Source organism: Ustilaginoidea virens, chromosome 1, assembly GCF_000687475.1.
Source record: "Ustilaginoidea virens chromosome 1, complete sequence".
Classification (NCBI taxonomy): domain Eukaryota; kingdom Fungi; phylum Ascomycota; class Sordariomycetes; order Hypocreales; family Clavicipitaceae; genus Ustilaginoidea; species Ustilaginoidea virens.
The window spans coordinates 4,343,571-4,361,324 of record NC_057316.1 but is presented as its reverse complement, the minus strand read 5'-3'; the positions used below and the strand labels follow the sequence as shown (position 1 = coordinate 4,361,324).

The window sequence follows — 17,754 nt, the reverse complement described above, 5'->3', positions numbered from 1 at the left end:
ACTCTGCTTGTCGTCTCGGCTCCGCCATTCGCATGTTGTTGGGGCATCTGCATTTCTCCGTACTTGTCATCTTCGTCCATCATTCCATGGCTCGCCTAGGCTGTCCCTCACCTACACACGTACAGGGGCGGCCACTACATCTGCCTCTCTGCCGCCGTGTCTAGCCCATTATATAAAGTTGGGGAAATTCATACCATCATTTTCGCCGTTTTCCGTGTTTCTCTCCCAAATTTGCTTTTACTCGTCCTCTTCCTCTTCCTCTGCCTCTTCTGCCTCGGCCTCGGCCTCTGCCTCTGCCTCTGCCTTGTCCTCATCGTGTACTTCAGCTTCGGAACCATCCGCGACCCCATTGATCCCCTCGTCCGCCTTCTCTTCTCCTGAGCCACCCTCTCCCTCTCGCTCCGCCTGTAACCAGGCATCCCACTCCGGGAACAAGTCGTCGTCCTCTCCCGGAACGCCAATCAGCTTGGCAACCTTGCCCTTTTTCGACTTCTCCAGGCTCGCTTTCCAGTCGTGCACAATCGGCTTGGTCAAGCTAGGTTTGTATGTTTGCGAAAAGAGAACGGCCTCGGCCAGGCGTCCCGTCTTGGTCAGCAGCTCCACACACTTGTCCACGTCGCCCAGCAGCCACGAGCAGGAAAAGGCAACATTGTGAGCACTAGCCTCCTCGGCTTGCTTGCCTAGGGCCTGCAGTCCTTCTCTGTCGCCCGTGGACGAATGCACGAGGAGCAGCGATCCGAGGTCCTTGGCATGTGTGAAGCATTCCGCAGCCAGCGCCACGTCCCAGGCAGCCAGGGCGGCGTCGCCCACAGTCTTCCATTTGTGTTCAACGTCTGCAGCCCGGGCCAGCTCCAAGGCCGTCTCCAGCTGGTTCAGAGACAGGGCGAGGTCAAATTTGTGCTCCGGGTCTGTAGCAACCTCCAAGGCCAGTTCCTTGTGGCCTTGTCCCTCAAGAAATCTCGCAATCTTGTTCAGCTGATCGGCAGGGATCGTGGGTAGTAGTTCGTTGGCCGTCTCCATGTCCTCGCGGAGAACCAAAGTCTGGTATTCCAACACGGGGAGCGACAGCCCAAAGGATGTGACGTTGACATCCTTGTCGGCGAGATAAATCCTCGAGTCTCGCTGAATATACCCGAGCACATACATGGGTTTGTCAAAGTGCGATACCGTGTAGGTCTGGTCGCCCACTAGATAATTCAGGCGGTTGGTGCCGTTGGTGTAAAGGAAGCAGTCCCCTACCCATTCACCAGTCCGAATGCTGCAAAAAGGTTTTCTGTCAGAATACGAAAGATGCCAGCTTTGTTTGAAAGATGAAAGAAGACAGGAAGGGAGGGGAGAGGGGAACAAAAAAAGGGAAGGAAGGAAGGAAAAAAAAAAAAAAAAAAAAAAAAACCCGGCTTGGGCTTACCTCTCGCCAATATCAGTAATGACTTCAAACGCCGCCTCTACGCCATCTTCTTCGACTTGTCCTGACTGGACAGCCTCCACATAGCTCTCTCGAGAGTACCGCAAGACATAGCAGGTATCATCGCAAGCGATAGCCACCAGCTCCCCGCTCTCGGACCAGTAGACATGCTTTGGCTCGACTTCGATTCTTCGTACCAGACCACCAGTTGCCCAGTCAAAGAATGAGATGCCACCCTGCCCCGTGACACCCAGGAGGACACCACCAGTCAAGCCATCGGCCTGGAATCCGACGTCGAGCCCGCCACTCTTCTCGGTGAAGTTTTTGTAAATCTTGACGCTCATCGCCGACTCGCGGATGGCAAAGTCGTTGCTATTCTCCTTGGAGCCCCACACAAAGTCCAAGGCAGATCCGAATGCCTTGTTTCGCCAAGCCAAGGCTGTGTAAATGATGTATTCGCCGTCCCCACAAACCGCAACAAACCGGCCGTTGGGCGAGTGGATCAGCGTTTGGGGATACACTTCGCAAGTCCCCATGTCCTTGGTAGGGAGGGAGATGGGTTCGTTGTCCTTGGCGGAGGCATCACCCTTGATAATGGAGGACACGACCTCGTTGTGCCTGGCCCAGATGATTTTCCCGGAGGCGTCCATTGACACGGCAGGTTCCTCGCGTCCCAGCTTGACCACCACAGCACCGTCGTCGTAACCGACGGCAATACCTTGCTTGCCCTTCTGGTAGGAAACACACCAGGCTCGCTCAAGATTATAGTTCAAGGACTGCTCGAATCGGTACGTGTTGGCATGCCAGATGCGAAGGCTGCCATCTTCAGACCCGGATATGATGACGGGGAGTTCGGGATGGTAGCAGGCAAAGGATACATTGTTTGTGTGACCTTCGAGAGTGGCAATCAGAGACTTGGTGGTGTAGTCCCAGATCTTTACGGTTCGATCGTCAGAGGTTGTGAGAAGATACGGCTTGTCCGAGTGCGGGTAGTAGTCGACGTGGTTCACACCCTTGGTCTCGTGGGCCTCCAGGGTATAGTTGGCGGTGGAGGATCCCAAGCTCCAGATCTTGACAGTACGATCCAAGCATGCCGAGGCGAACGTGTTTGTGTCCTTGGGGTTGATGGCAATCCCCATGACATAGTGGCTGTGACCCTCGAAGACCTGGACGCATTTCCAACCCTTGTCCCAGTCCCAGAGCTTAATCGTCATGTCATCAGAGGCAGTCAAGATGAATGGGAGCGTAGGGTGGACAGCGATTGCGCGAATATAGTCCGGGTGTGCCTCAAATTGGGTGACCTTTTCGGAAGTGTTGTAGTTGTAAACTCGTATTTGGAAGTCATCGGAACCGCAGACAATCCAGTTCTTTCGTGCGATGAAGCGGCCAGCTCGGACAGGCACTTCTGTAACCTCGAACGACTTGACGACTTGCTGCGTCTCGTACGACCAGATGGAAGCGTGGCCTAAGAGGTAGAGCCGAATAAGCATTATGCGTTATTCCAAAGGGGGAGGGGGAAGAACAAGGACGCAACAGGCAAGTTGGGTGCATACCGCTGTAGAGCGTGGTGAGGATCCATGGCTCTTGAGGATGGAAGTCGACCCCTTTCACTCGGTCGCTGCGAGCGTAGAGCTGACGCTAAAGACGGAGAAGACGAAGGAAAAAGATTTTCATGTCTCAGTGATTCTGCTTGTAATAGATGGAGAAGAATGCGTTTTGAGGGAGGATGATTTGTGGCTAGGAAGGACGGTGGGGAACCAAGACCCGACCGAACGAGCGCAGCTTCTCCCGTCCGTGGTCTAGAGTGATTGCGGCGAGGAGGGACACTGACCTTGACGTCCAGCTTCATGGTGTCTGCACGTTATCAATGTTCGTTGGCGGGAGCGCCCGAGTATCAGCAAAGCGGCGGGCAGGGAGGCAGGCAAGTTCAATCCTGTGGAGTGTGGGGTTTGCGAGACGAAGGGTATGGATATCGATCGCCTGGCAGCAGCACACCATGCGTCGGTTAACGAGGGGCTGGAGAACAGAACAAAATTGGAGGTTGAGAGGCGGAAGCGGAGCGAAGCCTGGGATGAATTTGCGGCTTCGGCTGACAAGGTGACGATGCGGCGCGGTGCCGAGGGTTGTCGAGTCGACGCACAGGATGCGTAACGTAGCGTTGCGTTGCGTTGCAGGCGTCAATGAGAGCTGTTGAAAATGTGTCCCAAAGGGATCTGGCCGGGTTGTGACGCCCTCGTTGTCGTGGTTGGTTCAAATTGCACGGGCAAAGCAGCAGCAGCCAACCAGTAGGAGCCCCAAGCTGGCCTGTGGTGTGGGTACATGCTGGTACGGAGCACGGGTACGGAGTACGGTGCACGAGAACGGAGTACGTTAGGTACCCAGGTCCAGCTTCTGGAGGCCTGGATTGTCAGGCAGTAACGTAGCCCCTGGCCTGGGCAGGGCCGGACCACAGTGCCACACAAGACAAGACAGACGCCCTTCCACATCGAGTAGATGTGGCAAAGCAAGCCGTGTCACATCAACAGAAGAGAGACTCCACTCCACGACGATGTGTGGGCATTTTTCGGATGCTTTTCGGATGCCTTTCGCTCGGACGCCCGTCCTTGGTTGCCACGCCTATGGTGTCTCTTGTTGAATCGCGAGTTGAAGCAACATTCTCTACCTGACGCGACCTCCATGCTCTTCGAAAACGCCGCCTCTTTCGGCTATGATGCAACGCCATCGGGCAGCGTTGCAGAAAGAGAACCAGGCACGACTCACGACTTCGGACTCCTCCATGCCAAGCATCTACCACACAAGGCTGCTGCTACCTTGAGCATGTGCTCCGCGGCTTTCGAGCTAAGTACATAGCTTCAACCAAGGCTTGGAAAAGCGGAGAAAGCGAAAAGGGCGCCAGAAACTCTTGGCCTTTGAAACTGTAACACCCCCCCCACCCCCCCCTTGGCCTTTGAAACTATTTTGAATGTCTGTTCCAAGTTGACTGGAGGAATGCTAGACGGATACTCTGATTCGATTCAGAGCAAAAAGACAGCATCTTGGCATCTGGGTCAGATGGTGTCCGTGTACTCCGTACATACACTTGAATAATCCCTGCCATGGCAAAGCTCCGTCCGGCCGAGTCCTTCTTCCAGCAGCGCGGCAACCGAACCGATTATCAAGCTCTGCTAGCTATCGAGCCATACGTCGGTCGCAAGTCTCCCGGCACACTGCGTTTCCCCCTCGCTTGTCATGAAGCGGGAACATGGCTTGCTTCTGCGGTGCTCTCACCCTCCGACATGTTGCATGTAAACGGAAACGGGCAGTAGGAATTTGGCGAAAAGGCAGCCCCATGGATGTCTTTCCCAAGTACACTCGCTAGCAGGCTTTTTCAGCCCACCAGGGCAAGTCGGTAAGCTCGTTACAAAAACAATTACGCCTTGACTCATGCTTTGGCCGGTCCTCGCGCAGACCTTGCATGTTTTCCAATCATGGTGACTCTGGCCTCCATGATCAAAGAATCATTTTCTTTTGCTATACCAAATGGCGGGTTGTGCGCCGCTTAACTGACCTTGCAACAATTGATAATAATAGCTGGCTGAAAAGGCCACCTGCCACATCGGAGAAGGAATTGCCAGGAGTACAAGACACATCTGAAGAGTGCTTCTATTGCATCTAAACGCAAGTTTCCTGAATTATCTACCCATGTGTGAACGGGAACAGGATACAGTTGATGTCAATCATCGGTTTTGTCAATGACAGCTTCAGTTGTACGTTCGGCTGGAACGGGGCGGATAAGATGGACGCCTCTTGCGTGTGCACTTGCCACTTTAAAGTTGGCGCCGCCCATTTCCACAAGGATGCGATCAGACAGCCTGCCTCTGTGTGCCAAACTTCAAAGCCTGCTTGTTAAAACGCTTCCCTGTCCACTCGCTCCCTGCCGGAGCCTAGGAGCTCTTTGCCACGCATCCTGAAAGGGATTGAAACTTGGTTGGCAGTGTCACGGTCACGGCAGGCCTGTGGAAAATGATGCTTTGGGCTTTGCAGCGTTTCGTTTCCAGACACTTGCATCGGACTGCACCAGGGTACGGAGTACACATGGTTCACACATCAGATCAGTGACATCACGATTTGCAATAGACGTACGTCGACGATTCGGCACAGCACATTGAAGCAGAGCTGGCAGGCAACGTGGCATTACTGGTACGGACGGATTACTTGCTTGCAAGATAAGCAGGTCCGATGTCCCATTAATAGAAGGGGTTTTCAGAGGTAGGTACCTAGTAGGTACGGAGTACAGAGTACTGGGTACCTTTGTCAAGCCCTCGTCTAAGAATCACAGCTGGACATGGGTGGACGGCTGGGGCCTGTAGTTTATATTTGCTGCTGGTGCCACTGTGGCGCTCCACTCACCGCGCCGTCGGGAAACTAGCGATGGTGGATTTCATTACTCTGCATCAGCAGCCAGCAGCTTAGAAGAGGGTAAACGGATTTGTGGCATCTCACGCGATAAACCAATCCATATCCGATTGAGCAGCCACTCAAGACATTGGTCAAGTGACACCGGCTCGCTTGATCGAGACACGGGCATGTGTGACAGCCAGCGGGCTTCTTATCTGCACGCGCAGTACGGAGTAGGAAGAAGGCGGGTCTGGGTCAATCTGTGCGCAGCAAGTACTGAGTACTTCGTACATGCACATGGCAACGATGGAGGGTACAGGTCAACCGACCTGTGTCCCCCCCTTATCATCCGACCCCCCCATAATAACTTAACTGACCTGACCATTGCTGTGGGCTATACTCTTAATATAATTGGTTTATTAGGGAATAGTGGGTCAGGTCACTTTATATGGAAAACTATATGGAGAAGTACTTTCTCTGATATTTGTGTCGGAATCGCTGTCGCAAGGTGCCCAATTGGGCACCAATTGGGCACATTGCGACGAATGTGCCGCGCACACCCGTTACGCACGATGTGGCCACTTTTGCCCCTATGCCCCTGAGCCCGGTAGGGCACGCGGGCAGTCCGGCCCGACCGCGCCGAAGCACGTGACTACGGCACGCACAAAAAGGCCATATCGTGTAATTACTCTTTTGCTTCCTTTCTTTCCTCTTAGTTAATCAGTTATAATCAAAGAAGTAATCATACCTTTGACCGGTGACCTTACGGTACTCAATACCACGCGCGCAACCCTACGTACAACTGGGTACCCCTTGGTGAAACCAATACTGATCAGTAAAGTTGAAGTTCACTTCACAGATTAGCTAGGATAATAAGAAGAGGCGATTTAAAAAGATCGTACTAATAAGGAACGTGATTTAGCCTAATTTAGTCGAAACGGCTTATATGTTACAGACTAAGGGATAAATTGATTGTGTCTAACCTTCCCTACTCGTTTATTACGAGGAACAATCGCTAAATATCATATTGATTGATTGTGTTAATCAGTAACGATCGCTGAATATCACGATATCTTTGGTTGTGATGGGAACTACGGAACGCTAAATCTATTGTGATACTATTAGCAGGCATATAAACGCAGGTTCTTATGCAAGCGACTCAGAGCCTTACAATGGTAAAGGACCTATTTACCGATATATAGTCAAATAAGTAATCAGAACGCCTATAATATCCTGCCCGATAATTGCTTCTTTCTTCCTTCCTTCCTTTATTAATTTACTACCTTCCTTCACTAATTACTTCTTTTTTTAATTACTTCCTTTTAATACCTACGCTAAATGCTCCCTATCTCTCTGCCTTTTCCACCTCATCCTTACCTCTATTAATATTATAATGGAGGCACTACTACCGGAAAAGCTTAAACCTTTCGCTAAGATTATCATAAAAGACTGGATCGATTCGATAGACCAAGTTGACCCTATAAATGCTACGGACGAATAGTTACACAATCGTATCGCCTACCTTATCAACAATTACACAACAGGCGATGAGAAGGATGACGATCTATGGGAATAATTCCGTGAGGATTGTAATAAGTAGACTAAGGAACTATTCAGCCGTATCAACAAACGGCTCCTATGGGAATTCCGAACAACCCTACGGGAACGTGGGGTATATGTTGGAAGCACAGGATTATTAATAATCAGGACCCTTCTCCACTATATACAATAAGAGCATATGCCTGAATAGCCTTAAGAAGAAATAGACCTCTAATTTGCACGTAAGACCTTTATATCCCGGTTAAACCCAGATAGGGAACAATTAGTCCCTACTGCTTATACCGAACGGGAGATGCAAATGAACTAGGATGCCCCCTCTATCACAAGCTCAAGGAATTCACTTCCTGCCATAATTGTTCGAATATCCTTATAGATACCATTACGAATACCCTTACGAACACCCTTACGATTACCCTTGCGAAGACCTTTATAAGCCCTTTCGACCCCTAGGGACTTTGTAATACTAACGGCATAATAACCCCTCATCCCTCTATCTACGTTAAAGAAGGCCCCTATTCCTACCGAAAAAGAAAGGGGCCGGCCGCTATAATAGAAAGGGAAAGCGTCTATTTATAGGCCGCTATTTAAGATAGGGGAAAGCTCCCGATAATAGCAATATTTAATGGACGATGACTATAGCCCGACCGACTAAATACTTTATCCTAGGGGTTATACCCCTAGCCGGGCTAGCCGAGGCGGCTATCCTAATGCCCCTTAGAATTATAGTATGCCTATAAGAGCCGGAAGTCAGGTTATAGGCCCCGATGATATGCTTCAATCAATAGAGAGCGCCGACGGCAATACCCTCGAAGTTGCTGGCGATACCCTCTAAGCCACTAATATCAATATTCCCCGATATACCGCTACTAGCGGCACCGGGCAAGCCCCTAATATTGATAAAACAGCTGCCCCTGATGCTAGATATTACGAATCATAGTATCGCAGCCACAACCCATAGGCCCGGATGCCTCAACTATAGGCTCAAATGCCTCAACCATAGGCTTAAATGCCTTAACTATAGGCTCAAATGCCTCAACTACTGGCTTTAATGCCTCACCCGATAATGCTAAAGATAGGCACGGCACCGGACCCCTCCCGGTACTATCGGCCTACTTAGGCCGATAAACGGACCATCTTAACGGGAGGACCGGTAAACCTAGACCGACCCGGGTTATAGGATAACCCAGCTAGAGATCCCGTCAGCCTACCGTAAGGCTACCGATAAGCCGTTCCGGAATACCCTTTGGAATACCACTAAGAAGATTATACCTAAAGAGCCTATATAGAGGCCGGGTTTAATGATATTTCGAAGAAGATATCTGACCTCTTACGCAGCTATCGCATAGAGGATAGATATAGCGGCAAAATAGATGACTTCCTTATACTAAAGGTAGTATCCTTTAAGAGCAAGTGCCGCCTTCTAGGATTGCCCGATTATACACTTATAAGAGCCTTTCAAATCATGCTAATTAGCGATGCTAAGATATATTACTTTAATAATATCGAACGCATTCGTAATACCCTCACTTTTAATAATATAGTCCGCAAAGTTAAAAGCTATTTCAAAAATGAGAGCATAGAGCAATTCTATTTGCACCATTAGAATAAAATAACGCTCTAATTAACTATCGTGAAACATCCTGATAAGTTAAAGCTAGAATGCCTTAATATCCTACTAGAGGAACTTTAGCGCCTATATTATAGTCTTTTTCCCCCCTTTATAGCTGATATAGAGCTTCATCGGCAAGTGCTTAATGCTATAAAGGATACCCCTAAGTGTAACTAGGCTATATATCGTTATGCCTCTATATTCGAAGGCCTCGCCGCTGACCTATAGCGATCCCTTTTAATCTATAAGACTACCTATACGAATTAGCAGTATTATTTCCTTCAATAATAGCCTTAATAATATCAGGATGTTAGAGATATTGATATTGATAATAATATAGCGTTATTTACAGATCGTAGATACGGTCAATCCTATAACCGGTATTAATGCCCTTAATAATACGGACCCCCTTAACGGCAATAATAGAATCGCGCCTTTCTAGCTAGGCCCCGTCAAAGAAGATACTTCATTTATAATAAATCAGGATATTAGTCATCCAACTATACTGATAAAGAGCAATAAGAATTAAAGGCATAATAGCTAAAGAACCGCTCTAATTGGACCGCTCCTAATAATAAGAAATTCCGCATTTTCCTATAGGAATACAAAGGGACCGCCGATTAAGCCCTTGAAGATACCGATTTTAATGATATTATTAAAAATATTGAAGTTATAATGGCAGGGGTTATATATTGGGATACAGAGGATGCTATCGCACCATAATTTATAGCTACTTAGTATTTCTTAGCCCCTACACAAATAGAACCGTTACTTTCTTTATCTATTAAGACGTTGCAAGCCCTATAGGATAAATTATGCCGATATGCCTTCCTATAGATTGACCCCTTCCGAATGCCCTTACCACTACTAGACTGTAATTCTGCCTTTCTAGAAGAAGAATGCTATAGTGACTATACCTTCCGCGGAATCCTACCGGATACCGGCGCCTTTAGCCTATTAATAGTAGGCCTAGGTCAAGCAAAGGCCTTAATGCGATTGATGAAGACCCTAACCATCGAGATAACTGATAAGAAGCATATAGTGAATTTCGGAGCAGGTTCTGCCATATCTTCTAGTATATTGAATGTCCTAATGATATTCGGTAATATCCCCTTCCACGTTCTTGATAGCAGCACCCCCTTTCTCTATTCTATTACGGATATAGATAGGATAGGCGTAAAGCTGGATAATATTGATAACTTACTTATCAAAGGGGATATTAAGGTTCTAATTATTAGGAAATAGGGATACCTATAGTGGACTCTTAATGCTATAGATACTACAGCCTTTTATCTATCGTTATAAGAAATCCGTCAGCTATATCGTCGATTTGGGCACCCCTCTATTAATAGGCTCTCTAAATTGCTTTAACGGGCTAGTTATAATGATATTAACCGCAATATTATCGAGAGTATTACTGTTAAAATCCTATAGTAGCCTACTAGGCTGCTGGCCTAATGCCCTACTGGCCTACTAACCTTCTGACCATTATACCGCCTCTTGGACTTACGGTAGTCTTACCAACCTTAGGCCTTTGCCTTTTACCTTAGGATTTTCAGTGGATTATTTACTGTATATCAAGTAAGGTAGGCCTTATTAAAAAAGGTGTGGCATTGCTAAATTAGCGTGGTGGGCCTACTAGTGTGGTGGCTAGTCCACTAGTGTGGTGGGTAGTCACTAGCGTGGTGGTTAGTCACTAGCGTGGTGGCTAATTACTAGTGCGGTGGTTAGGGTGGTTGGAAAGGCTGGATATAGTGGGGCTGCTGACGTATTATATACGTGGCATAGCAAGCATTACGGGGAGCTTTCTTACTGGCTACCTTGGATGCCTGGGCCCACCCCTCCTTCGTGTATATATAGGATAGCTTTTCCCCTTCTTTCTAGATAGTAGAAGGGCAGCACAATCGAACCTGTTAATGCACTACATGCCTCTTAACTTCCACCTTCCCTGCGTTTTTGGTTATCTTATATTTGCCTTGCCTTTACACTTGCCCTGCTTTATAGCACTTGTATAGTCTTAGGACTTAGTGAAAAATCTAGTATTTATACTAAGATTAGTTCACAGGTCGCAGACAGTCTTGTGCCATCTAGCTAGCTAGTAAGGCTCTGCTTTTATAGTGACCTTGAGAATTGCAATAGGTTATGAGCCCGGGTTTTTACTTCTTTGTTTTTACCCTACCTTTTTGTGTTCACCCCTTGGTCTCTTTTGCTTATTAGTACTACTAATATAGCTATCTTTTGGTATCTTCGGCTTACCCTTATTAACTTCGCTTACCTATTATCACCTTTGGCTTACCCTCTATTACCTACGGCATTACCCTGCGGCAATCAACGGCATACCTAACGGCAATTTACGGCGTAACCTCACGGCACTTTTAGCGTAACCTTACGTTATTTTTCGGCGTAACCTACGGTACCTACGGATTTTATAGTGTGATATCTACCACATTATACCACTGTATAACACTTTTACACCTAGTGCACGACACCCACTGCACTGTACGGCACCTGTTATACTCTTCCACTTATAGCACTTTTGGTACGGCACTTACGGCACCTCTTATATTACGGCACCTATAGCACCCACGGCACCTACGGCACCTACGGCACTTACGGCACCTTTATATTACGGCACTAAATAAGCACCTTAAACACCAACGCTATAATACGGACTTGCACAACGCCTACGGCATCTGTGCTTTTATACTGAGACCTACCGCTATATTCTGCGGTTACCTTTTATAGTAGGCTACTAGCCACTATATTTACTGACTTTCCAGCTTATTACTCGACTATTTTGCTAGCTATTCAGCTAGTTATTCCTCTGTTTTACAACTATCGGCACCATTTTTCAACGGATTTTTAAACCCTTTTTGCCCACTATGGCAGAGTCAGGATCCTATAAGGTCCCTGAATCCGATACTGAAGTTGATACTAATGCACAGCTACAGCTAGATATGGACGATATGAAATCCCAGATGAATATACTAACTGACCTTATACAGGGCCTAGTTAGTAGGCAAAATAACGATTCCCAGGCTACCCAGGCTACCCAGGCTACTAACAAGAAGTCTACTAAAGCCACTGAAGCTGGACCTTCCACTAAGACTACCACTAAAGATGATGATAGTGAAGCTGACGTTATGGAAATCGACCAACCTTCTACGCCTATAAAATATAAGGGTAAAGAGCCTATTTATACAACGCCACCAACAACTATCACCAACCAAATTAGTGATGGGGCTATTAAGGAATTAGCTAAGACTGCCAACCGCTTTAAAGAGTCTCAGAAGCTAAAAAGCCCCTATAATTTCGACCAGTGGAAGCAGGCCCTTACAATACAACTCAGGGCCTTTAAAATAGCTAACTTTGTTAACGACCCCTCTATAGCAAGGCATTTTGATGAGTCTGAGCAGGCACTTCTACTACTAATGCTAAAGAATAGCTGTGGTGAAGAAGCTGCAGAGGCTATAGACTGGTGTAATGACCCAGAGGAAGCTTACCTTCTGCTAGTGGCCCAGTACTGCCACTCACCAGAAGTACAGCGGGCACACTTATACCCTACCTTTCACACCCTTACACTTACCGGTTATAAAGGCACTTTAGAGGCTTTTAACAGCGAATTTAACAGCTATATTTCTCGCCTTAGAATTCTAGGTTCTAAAATCGACTCTTTCGACCAAGTTAACCAGTATCTTTGGGCTGTAGAGGGGGTATTTACCCGCTGGACGGAACGCCAACGCTCTATGATTAGGGCTTATAGCGCCCAAGGTGTTATTAACAGCAGCAAATTTAACCTCCAGTATTTTATGGTTGACCTACTAGAAGAACAGCGTTCTAAAGGGTCTTCTAAGGTAGCTGCTAATAACCCTAAGCAGCTTAAGGCTTCCAAGGACCCTAAGAAAGGGTCTACTAATGCCGCTTCTACTAATAATAGCAAGAATAATTCTACTAATAATAGGAAAAAGAAGCAGCAACAGAAGAAGAAACAAGACTCTAACAATAGCAGCAAACAGCAAGATGTTGAGGCCTTTATTATAGGCAACTATAATACCCAGGATACTAATATATCTTATTCTTCTTCCACTATATCCACTGATAACCAGCCCTTAGCTATAAGCTATAGTGCTAAATCAGGCGGCAGGACCCCGAAGGATGCCCTCCTTTACGATACAGGCTCCACTTGTCATATTGTTAATGATAAGAAGCATTTCACTACTTTTCACCATTTTGAGAAGAATGATAAGCCTGTAATTACTACTGGTGGCGGCCCTATTTCCCCTACTGGTTGGGGCACAGCACGATTTACTGTGCTACAGGGCGTTAATCCTACGAAATGGGGTATTATAGAGCTCAAAAATGCCCTATATATTCCTACCTTGGATATTAACATTATTAGCGGTGTAAAGCACTATGCCGCTAAAGGGGTACTAATTAAAAATCAGCTTTGGTCAGCAAGCCGTAAATGCATCGGCATTTTTAACTTCGAAAAATACGGCTTTTTCCTTCCACAGAAAGGAATAGACACACCACTACTGCATCAACCTTGCAGCCACTATACTAATAGTATAGTAGTAGAGGTCCCTAGCCCTACTAACCCTGCTGATTATAGTGATCCTGAGGAAACCACTATTACCCCCGTTCCTACTACTGCGACTAGTAAGGAACCTGTAGAGGCTACTAGCCCTACTACCAACTCTCCCGCTATTACGACTAGCGAAGAGCCTGCTATTACGACTAGCGAAAATCCCGTAGTGGCTACTAGCCCTACTCCTGCCCCTATAGCAGCTGATGAATATCAGAAGCTATTACAATTAGCCGGCATTTGGCATGTACGGCTAGGGCATATAGGTATTCAGCTACTTAAAAAGACCTGTGCTAATACCCCTGGTCTTCCTAACCTTAATAAGGTTAAAGATGCTGATTTTCGCTGCCTAGCCTGTATCCAAGCTAAGAAGGTTAGAAAACCTTCTAAGGATGCGATACCTAATCCAGCTAAATGCCTGGATATTATAGAAGGTGATACTTTTGCTATATCACCTATGCCATACAACAAACGACCTGTTGCCCTTATATTAGTGGACAGAAAATCCCGATTCCGTTGGCTTTACTTACTGCCTAATAGGGAAGGCACTGTTGTTTTTAAAGCATTACAGAGCTTTATACAGAGCCTACAGGTCAGATATGGTAAAACGCCTGTTGAATTCCACTATGATGGTGGAAATGAAATCAACAAAATGCTTAGTGATTGGCTTGTCGAACAGGGCATAACTTTTAATACATCTTGCCCCTATATTCACGAACAAAACGGCCTAGCTGAGCGGTCCATTAGGGTTATAGCTGATAGACTACGTGCTACTATGGCCTGGTCAAGGCTACCATCTAACCTCTGGTCCGCTGTAATTACTGGCGTTGTTATGCTAGTAAATATAACAGCAGTTACTAACAGACCTTCTAGCCCCTATCAGGAGCTATTAAAGGATTATGACCAGATAACACCGGAGCACTACCCTGATCTTATTAACCTTAGGGCTATTGGAGCAGCTATTGAAGTGCTTATACCACACGAAAAGCGTGTAAAGAGCCGCAAATTAGCGCCCCGTACCGAGCCTGGTAGGCTCCTTGCCACTCTAGGTAATAATACCTACTTGGTCTACCTTCTAAAGAAGAAGGTTGTTACCAAAACAACCTTTATTACCTTTATTCACCAAAATGAAGGTATAGGCCCTATTTCTAGTGGTCTAGAAGGAGACTTTCATAGAGGGCAAAATATAGGTTCAGAGGGGGTATCTAGCAGAGAACCTGCTATTTTACTGGATGACCTAGAAAGCATTCCTGACCCTACTAACTCTACTAACCCTACTAACATTACTAATAATAATATTATACTGGATGACCTTAAAAGCGTCCCTGGTATTATTAATACCACCCCTACAATTCAGTCCCCGGCTACTGCAAAGGATGACCTTATAGATATCCTTACCAGCCTTACTCCTGCCGACCTTGCTGGCCCTACTGGCCCTGCTGGCCCTGCTATACCTGCGGGCCCTACTAACCCTACTAGCCCTACCGACTTATTCCCTGATCAGGATTTATACCACCTGATATGGGATTCCTGCTATAAAGCGAAGCGTAAGCTTGCTAAAAATGCTGACGGCACGCCAAATAGCTGGAAGGATGTGCTACAAAGCCCTGAAAAAGACCTTTGGATAAAGGCCTTATTTAAGGAATTTGAGCAGTTATTGGATACTAAAGTCTTCCAATTTATTCCTAAGTCTAGCGTTCCTATTGATAGGAAAATTATACGCAATAGGCCTGTTTTTCGGGTTAAAAAGGATGCTAATAATCAGCCTATAAAATATAAGGCTAGATTAGTTGTCAAGGGTTTTATGCAAGTCGAAGGAAAGGACTTTCAGCATACCTATGCTTCTACCTCTATCCCACCTACCTGGAGAGTTATACTGGCTTTGGCTGCTAGTAATAACTGGGAAATAGAGCAAATTGACTTTATAGGCGCTTTTCTAAATAGCGAACTTTCTGAGACTATTTATATGGATATTCCTGATGGATTCCTTGAATTTACGGAAAGTTTACTAACTGATAGCAAGCTTTGGTCTAATATACAGCGCCAACGGCTACTAACTTTGCTTAAAGAAGCTGGCTTTGACCCTTCTATAAAGCAAGCTATTTTATTAAAGAAGGCCCTATACGGACTAAAACAAGCACCCCGCGAATGGCAACACCGGCTAAAAGACCTGATTTCTAGTGAAGGCTTCTTACCTTTAGCCTCTGATGCTGCCGTCTTTTATAATAAGCAAACCAGCACCTTTATCGTTACTTATGTTGACGATTGCCTATTAGTTGGTCCAAATATAACTTATATTAACCAGCTAAAAAGGAAATTTCATAAGGTCTATGCTATAGAAGACCGCGGTCCGGCTTCCTTCTTCCTAGGTGTACAGATTATACGAAATAGGAAGGAAGGTCTATTGTGGCTACACCAAGCCCAATTTATAGCAGAGGTTCTAGCTAAATTCGGCTTACAGGATACTAAACCTCAGCTTATTCCACTTCAACCAGGGATTCTAAATGAATTTAGTGGAAAAAACCTTAGCCCTACTGATCAGAGCCTTTATCAGAGCCTTACTGGCACTATAATGTGGCTTATGATGATGACTAGGCCCGACCTAGCATTTCCTACCCAATACCTTTCTCGGTTTATGTCGAAAGCAACTAATGTGCATCTAAATGCTGCAAAAGGCAGCTTTAGTTACCTTAAAGGCACTGAGAATCTAGCTATTTGCTTTACTAAAAGCAACCAACAGCCTATTATAGCCGCTTACTCTGATAGCGACTTTGCTGGCTGTAAAGAAACCTCTAAATCTACTGGAGGCTTCTTGACTACTATTAATAGTGGTCCTATTAGCTGGCGTTCCAAGCGAGCCTCTTTAGTAGTATTATCTACTTTAGAAGCTGAATCTGATGCATTACTTGAGACTATCCGTGAGGTACAGTGGCTTTCTAACCTTTGTAAGGAGCTGGAAATCGATATTTTACGCCCTATACCGTTATACTGCGATAATCAGGGCTCTATTTCGAATTCTAATGACCCTAACCAGCATGCTCGCACTAAGCATACACTATTAAAATTCCGGTATATTAGGGAGCAAGCACAGCTCGGCTTGGTTAAAATTACCTACTTACCTACTAATAGTATGCCTGCTGACGGTCTTACAAAGCCACTAGCGGGCCCTAAATTTACTAGGTTCCGCGAGTTACTAGGTCTTAGGGCCTGCTAACTTATACTAACTTACTAAGGTTTTTCCTATGTTTTTCCTTAGGACCTTTATTGCATTTTCTTTCCCTATCCTTTACACGATTAGCTTGATACTACAGTAGCTAATCAGAGGGGGTGTTAAAATCCTATAGTAGCCTACTAGGCTGCTGGCCTAATGCCCTACTGGCCTACTAACCTTCTGACCATTATACCGCCTCTTGGACTTACGGTAGTCTTACCAACCTTAGGCCTTTGCCTTTTACCTTAGGATTTTCAGTGGATTATTTACTGTATATCAAGTAAGGTAGGCCTTATTAAAAAAGGTGTGGCATTGCTAAATTAGCGTGGTGGGCCTACTAGTGTGGTGGCTAGTCCACTAGTGTGGTGGGTAGTCACTAGCGTGGTGGTTAGTCACTAGCGTGGTGGCTAATTACTAGTGCGGTGGTTAGGGTGGTTGGAAAGGCTGGATATAGTGGGGCTGCTGACGTATTATATACGTGGCATAGCAAGCATTACGGGGAGCTTTCTTACTGGCTACCTTGGATGCCTGGGCCCACCCCTCCTTCGTGTATATATAGGATAGCTTTTCCCCTTCTTTCTAGATAGTAGAAGGGCAGCACAATCGAACCTGTTAATGCACTACATGCCTCTTAACTTCCACCTTCCCTGCGTTTTTGGTTATCTTATATTTGCCTTGCCTTTACACTTGCCCTGCTTTATAGCACTTGTATAGTCTTAGGACTTAGTGAAAAATCTAGTATTTATACTAAGATTAGTTCACAGGTCGCAGACAGTCTTGTGCCATCTAGCTAGCTAGTAAGGCTCTGCTTTTATAGTGACCTTGAGAATTGCAATAATTACCTATATATGCTATTAATGCTAGATGAACGCAAAGGCACCTAGCCGATTCAAATTCACGCTTAAGGATAATAATACTAGCTAATTTAACTACGAAATAATCATTAATATCCTTTATATTGATAATCGGCCGGTATTATACGTTATGGATACCGCGATAAGCTTCCA

The 17,754-nt window shown here is 46.1% G+C and overlaps 2 protein-coding genes across 2 annotated transcripts; one reads left to right on the top strand and one right to left on the bottom strand.

Moving 5' to 3' along the window:
- Window positions 1–237: 237 nt before the first annotated feature.
- On the bottom strand, window positions 238–3,254 carry UV8b_00973 (uncharacterized protein; the record flags this gene model as incomplete). Its single annotated transcript, XM_043138471.1, has 4 exons — window positions 238–1,258; window positions 1,409–2,870; window positions 2,959–3,043; window positions 3,237–3,254. The coding sequence occupies 4 exons, from the start codon at window positions 3,252–3,254 to the stop codon at window positions 238–240; spliced, it is 2,586 nt and encodes an 861-aa protein (XP_042994405.1).
- Window positions 3,255–4,500: 1,246 nt separating this feature from the next.
- On the top strand, window positions 4,501–4,710 carry UV8b_00972 (uncharacterized protein; the record flags this gene model as incomplete). Its single annotated transcript, XM_043138470.1, has 1 exon — window positions 4,501–4,710. One exon carries the CDS (start codon window positions 4,501–4,503, stop codon window positions 4,708–4,710), a length of 210 nt encoding a protein of 69 aa, XP_042994404.1.
- Between the last annotated feature and the right edge of the window lie 13,044 nt (window positions 4,711–17,754).